The 6,702-nt window shown below is 36.1% G+C and overlaps 1 protein-coding gene across 1 annotated transcript; it reads right to left on the bottom strand.

The window, feature by feature from the left end:
* Positions 1 to 845: 845 nt before the first annotated feature.
* Positions 846 to 6,596, bottom strand: LOC128030347 (free fatty acid receptor 3-like). The gene is made up of 2 exons (XM_052617894.1): positions 6,307 to 6,596; positions 846 to 2,244 (listed from the first exon to the last, which is right to left on the bottom strand). Exon 2 carries the CDS (start codon positions 2,219 to 2,221, stop codon positions 1,238 to 1,240), a length of 984 nt encoding a protein of 327 aa, XP_052473854.1. The 5' UTR covers positions 2,222 to 2,244; positions 6,307 to 6,596; the 3' UTR covers positions 846 to 1,237.
* Between the last annotated feature and the right edge of the window lie 106 nt (positions 6,597 to 6,702).

Genomic DNA, 6,702 nt, shown 5'->3' with positions numbered 1-6,702 from the left:
CAGGAAAGATAGATGAGATCTTTATGCACAAAGGTTAAAAAAAAAAGATGCAGCTTTTGCTGATGTAAAAGTAGGTCAGAAAAGACACAAACTCACATTTAAAGTGTGACAGCAGTGCTCAGAATAAAACAGTAGTGATAAATAGATCTGGTGTCTAGTAAACTTGCAGGGTACGATTGCAATGCACTGAAGAATGCAAGCGCACATGTAATGCAATGCACAAAAAAGCATTTAAGCAAAATTGTGTACAATCTTTAGACTTGTCTATTTAAAGAATGCATGTATATTCGTTAGCATTTGAATTCATCTTAATGGCAGTTGTTCAGCTAGCAAATGCAGTCTTGTAAATAATCAGAGTGCATTCTGCCATCTTTGCACAAGGAAAATGTTTTGAGAGAATAACTTACGATCCAATCACTTGAGCTATAAATGCAACCATCACATGCAGCTTGTCCTTATTTTCATCAGCACTAAAAAAAAAAGAGAAACAGACACAATATAGTTATCATCTAATCATATAACAAACAACAAACTGTGACATTCAAGTTTTGGAAGAGACAAAGATAACCAAGTTAGGAACCAAGTTAAAATCTGCTTTAGTAACACCAAATATAAATTAGATGTTATAAATGAATTATTAGCCATTATAAACATAATTGACGAAAAGGATAAAAAAACAACCTGTACCTCCAAATGCTGTAGCAGGAACAGGAAGTGACATCATAGAAACAGGTTTTATTAGTCTATCTAAAGAGATGACATGTTAAAAACAAGCTATGCATGCTGAGTGCTGGGTAAAAAATAAAACAGCATTCATGCATAATGGGTGAGAAGTTCAGGATGGAGAAATAATAAATGGATGCATGATTTGAATGAGTTTCTTTTATTAAAATATTAGAAGCAAAGCACATTTGGTTTAAAAAGTTGTTGTACTGATTACATGTTATTGAAAGCTGTTCAGATGTACAGTTCACACGCAGTTGTGTTTTGCAATGTAATTTGTTCACTCAAGCTCTTAATTTCATTGTTAATGAAACTGCTTATGCAAAGATTTAGGTTAAATATTCATGCAATCAGCATGTGCATGCTTGATTTTTATTCTGGAATCATTTTTAAGCTTCTCCACTTCTGTCTGGTGGTGCATCTGTATTACATTAATTAGCTTTGGACTGGATGATAAGCACCAATGATGTATACGCTAGCAGATTATTTAATTCAAAAACTTGACTTGACATTTTTAGAGGATGCTGTCATCAGAGCTTTGTGTTCGCACTTCAGGTTTCCCACGGTTAAATAAAGAGCTGCAGAGAGCCGAGCCGCAGCAAGGAACGAGCAAGCGTGTCACCAGCCCCTGCAACACCTTCTTAAAAGTCTCTCTGAGAGCGGAAGAAGAGAAGTAGAATATGAAGGGGTCGAGGCATGCATTCAGCGTGCTGGTGAGTAAAGCATGTTCTCTCCATTTAGAGCTTTGGCTATTTACGAATCCATCCACGTGTGAGATGTTGAAGGGCATGAAACAGATAACAAAGACCAGAAGCGTGCCCAACGCCATGCCAATGGCTCTATAGCGCTTCTTGATATTGACAGCGGATAGACGGGAAAGTATGCGGATGCACTGGATGTAGCAGAAACAGCAGATGATGAATGGGATGAGGAAGAAGACAACAGAAAGCTCCAGACGAATCGGCAGGAGGATATCAAGCTGTTCTTTACTGAATTCTACATAACAGGTGTTACGCTTGGATGGATCAGTGGTGTTGGGGTTAAAATAGTGGTGGTATTGTATGATGTAGACGATACTGCAGTGTCCCATTGACATCAGCGCGAATATGACGCAGGCTATCACGGCACTTCTGGGATTACGTTTGAGCCTGTATTTAATGGGGAACGCCACTCCCAGGTAGCGCTCCACGCTGATGGCCGTCAGGTGGAGGACGCTGTTGGCGATGACCGAGTAAAAGATGAATCCTGTCAGAGGGCAGAGGAAGTAAGGCATTGTCCATTTCATGTTGGCCGCCTCCACCATGCGAAACGGCAGGAAGAAGAGGAAGATCAGGTCAGAGATGGTTAAACTGAATAACAGCACGTCCATCGGGGTGGAGCGCTGGCGCACCTTCTGGAAGAAAGTGTAGAAAGCCAAGATGTTGGTGGGAAGACCTGTGATCAACGTGAATCCATAGACCGCTAACACCAGCTTACTGAGACCAACTGTCCACGCCATCGTCACCAAATGCCACGAACACTCTGTAAGACAGAGAAAATGAGAAAATGCTATTGTTTTTATGTTACGTTTAATGCTATTTACAACGGAAGTCCATTTCCTGCACATAAGGGGAAAAAAAATCATGCTTTTGTATTTTTTGTAAAAGGTGTTCCTGTAGCTCAAGTGGTAGAGCATTGCATGTCAAGCGCAAGGTTGGGGGTTCGATTCCCCGGGAACACGTAATAGGTAAAAATGTATAGCCTGAATGCACTGTTAAGTCGCTTTGGATAAAAGCGTCTGCTAAATGCATAAATGTAATTTTAAATATGAGATAACATAGGATTAAAAAGTTGAACTATTTGATTTATCAAAAAAATATAGTAAAAGTCATAATTATGAGATAAGTCATAGTTACGACAAATATTCATTATGAGGAAAAAGTCAAAGTTATGACCAAAAATCATGGCCGTAGCCAGCTATGAGGTCACCGAGGTCCGGACCTCTGTGCATTTTTCATGTTCGAAAATAAAATTTGGGTCACACGTTATTTTAGAATCCAATTCTCACTATTAACTAACCATTAACTATGACTTTTGCCTCTATTAACTCCTTATTTGCTGTTTATTAATAGTTTATAAGGTAGTTGTTAAGTTTAGGGTATTGGGTAGGATTATGGATGTCATTCATTATATGTACTTTATAAGCACTAATAAACAGCTAATATGTTAATAATAGACATGCTAATAAGCAACTAGTTATTAGTGTGAATTGGGCCCTATACTAAAGTGTTACCAAAATTTGTTGTAAGATAAAAAGTAAATATTTTGAGATCCTACAACAGGCACAGCTCATCTATAGAGCCCCACCAAAACTGAAGCAATAATAAGTTGTAAATGTGGTCAGCATTCTGCAACAAATATTTTTCTGATTTTCAATGGTCGTAAAGTAAGCTGTATATATTAAAATCTCATGCATGGCTTTTGCAGGCATGTAAAAAAGGGGTCATACGATCTGTTTAAGCGGTTTAAGGTTAAAAAAAACACTATTTTCCACATTATTATTTCCCCTCTATGCCCCGCCTTCTGAAACGTGTCGATTTGCACAAACCTCATCTCTCTGAAAAGCGAGGTGTGCTGTGATTGGCCAGCTGTCCAGCATGTTGTGATTGGCCGAATGCCTCAAGCGTGTGACGGAGATGTTACGCCTCTTAACACATTGTGAAGCTTTGTCCGGCCGGAGCGACAAGACAAAAACATAAAACCCATTATAAACATGATTTCTATTCGTATCTTCTTTTGGAAGGCAAAAACAAAGTATTTTTGCTTTCTCCACAGAACAATGTCACACTGGGCCTAGAATAAAAAGGTAATATAATAAAGCTAATAAAAGGTACGCCTTCTTTCTTTGTGTGTACATCTGTGCGGCTTTATGCAAATCTTCCCACATACTGACGTAGATATGTGGAGGCGTGTTAGAACGAGCTGTTTCAGGGGGATGTGGATTTGTTTTCTTTAGTCTTTGCATCTTCTTTATTCACCAAGAGCTCGAAAACACTCCAAAGAGAAAGGAAATTTTGAAATTGCATCATATGACTTCTTTAAGCGTGGCAGATGGTGCCTGAGCCCTACCGAGCTCAACAGCGCCCCACAGTTTTGCAACGTAATTCTGTGGTGAAAAGGGGAACTGCAGCGTTCCACCAAGATGATATCAATCCACTTCTGCCAAAATGTAGTCCACATGTGTTCAGAGATTAGAATATAAAGTTTACAAAATGCTTTTTCATATATTAATGCTTAAACCCAGAACCTGCCCCACCTTAATTTACGGTAAGGAGCAGCTACCGTCCAACAAGAAGCGATAATTATAAAAATAAAAAGTCAAAATTATCACATACCAAGTCATAATTATGAGATAAACGTCTTATGACGTCAGTTATGAGACAAAGCATAATTATGACGTCAATTATGAGATTAACCCTAAATTGACTAAGTTATAATTATGTCTTTATTTAGACTTCATCTCATGAGATTTTGAAGATGAAGTTGAAATTGTAAAAAATATATTATTCTTTGTCAGTTAACGCATTAACTAATGTTTACAAATGAGACCTTATTTTAAAGTGTTACAAAAAGTATTAATTATCTATAATATTTTTTAACAATGATTTTAATGATCTATAAGCACTTGTAAAATAATTGTATAGCACTATTTTACCAGTACAGTACATAACTTATTTTATGCATTTGTTTTTCGTTCTAACCAACTTTACAGAGCATTAAAGAGTCAGGCTTAAAATATTTCTTATCCTATGACTCCATCTAGTGGATAGTGTGACAGCCTTCATCTGTCAGTTGAAATATCTGATAATTTTAATTTGGGGATAATGAGATTTGGATAAAGAGATGATGTTTGAAGCAAAACAGTTAAAAAAATGGCACACTTCCTAATAGGGTATCTATATGATCAGCCTCAACTGCTGTAAGTTTCGAAATCGAACAATGTATGTGCAAGTTACAACACACTTCCTGTTTCCTTTTTTTTTCTTTACATAAATTTGTCATGGCCAAATCATTTGACATTAAAAATCCCCTTGCAACTTAACATCACCAATATCTTGAGATCATGTTGACTAAGTTTGGTGGCAATCGGATGAAAAACCTAGGAGGAATACTTCACATTCTATAGCATGAGTTTTTCACCAAACTCAAAATAGCCAACTCCCTGTTGGCCGGAATTAATGACATGCAATGTGAAACTACTTTGGCTTGATGATATCTGTACATGTACTGAGTTTCAAATGTTTAGGTGCAAGTATGTATGATATATTGCTGTAGAGTCCCTTTGCCATGCCTGAGTTTTGCAAAGCTATTTTGCTAAGTTTTTTTTATAAAATATGGCCCTGATAACCTTCAAGCAAGAGCAATACATGCAATACTCCACAATTGAAAGAGTCTCGGTTACACTTTAATACTGTGTTAACTGATGCATGCTGAGGTTCTGTTATCACTATCTCTTCAAAAGAAAACACCATCTTTTACACATGACAGGACAGGAAGTTGATCTCATCTATATCAACTATTGGCAAGCAATGATTTGGCATAGTCAAACCACAATTTTATTGTTTTAGTATCAGTGAAATACTTTACGAAGAGTTCTTCTCATTAATGTAATTGTTCTCTGCAGGAACTGGTATCTTGACCACACAATGGAGCTTTAGGGGAGTAAAGAATCCTATTTATTAAAGGCAATGAAACCATCTGTGCAACATATGCATCTACTGTATGCTTGAAGTAATAAAAAGAAGCATGCAGTATGTGTAGGACGGACTCCAGTAAATTCTAAATATATTGCATCACGTCTCAGGAAATGCATAGACTTGTCACATGATCAGGTGTTATTTCTAAGAAAAAAAATATTCCGCAACACACATACAGAGATCAGAATGCATGATTAGGTTATACATTTTCAGACCATATTTGGAATATCCAACAGTTTAATTATTTGTTGATTTTGATTTGCGAGATCCTTAATACATTTACTACAAGCTACTAAAAATATTAATACTTAAAATAAATTCCATAGAATACGAATTCAGCTGCATATGCATGTGAGATGTGAAAAGGGGAATACCAGCGATGCAAAAAGAATATTATTAGTGATAATGTGAAGAAGAAGAAAAAAACAGTTTGTAGATTTAGCTACTTCTCAGAAATGATTGACATGAATGAATTACTGTAACCACAGAGAGAATTTGATAGATAGATAGATAGATAGATAGATAGATAGATAGATAGATAAATAGATAGATAGATGCATGCATACACATATAAACACATTTAAGGAAATGTTTCATTCTCACAAGCAATTCAAATGAATGTCAATGAAAATTAATTGTTGTTGTTGTAAATATTAAAATGCATATTTTCTGGTATTTGAGGAGCCCATATTTATAAATGTGATTTTTATGAATACATAATTATATTTAAATGTCTTCTCTGTAGCATATAGACATTTTCTGATCAAAACCCAAAAAAGTTTACTTGATGAAGCATCAGAGTGTTCAAATAAATCATGAAAACAGTAGTAGAAAATATGCAATATACCTTAATAACTCAGTCCAGTACTAGAGATTCAAAAGTGATAACGCGATGCTCTGCTAAAGATTCTCCTCTTGTCACTTTGACTCATGCTGCACCTATGATGACAAAACAGGAAAGAAGCAAAATATTTTTTTATTTCACAGAAGGAGGTGAACTTATTTTCCAAACAGCAAGGGACGCTTTTTTTTTTTCTAGCACTGCATGTCTATAAATACATGCACACTGAACTAATATTTATTTCATCCGTTTCTGTTGAAGTCAAAGAGGGAAGTTAGTTCTTCTACAAACCTCTTTTTGAGAATTCACTGCGTCTTCAGTTGCGCTGCATTACCTCACTTGCAAATTTGTGTTTTGTGTCTAACTTGGAAACTCTTGTATTAAATATGTAATAAAAAACAA

The sequence above is a fragment of the Carassius gibelio genome, chromosome A16 (assembly GCF_023724105.1).
Source record: "Carassius gibelio isolate Cgi1373 ecotype wild population from Czech Republic chromosome A16, carGib1.2-hapl.c, whole genome shotgun sequence".
Taxonomy (NCBI): Eukaryota; Metazoa; Chordata; class Actinopteri; order Cypriniformes; family Cyprinidae; genus Carassius; species Carassius gibelio.
This window is presented reverse-complemented; position numbering and strand designations above follow the sequence as displayed.

Bases quoted from the DNA above. Each gene is read 5' to 3' on its own strand.
- LOC128030347 (XM_052617894.1), bottom strand. From the start codon at position 2,221: ATGGCGTGGACAGTTGGTCTCAGTAAGCTGGTGTTAGCGGTCTATGGA.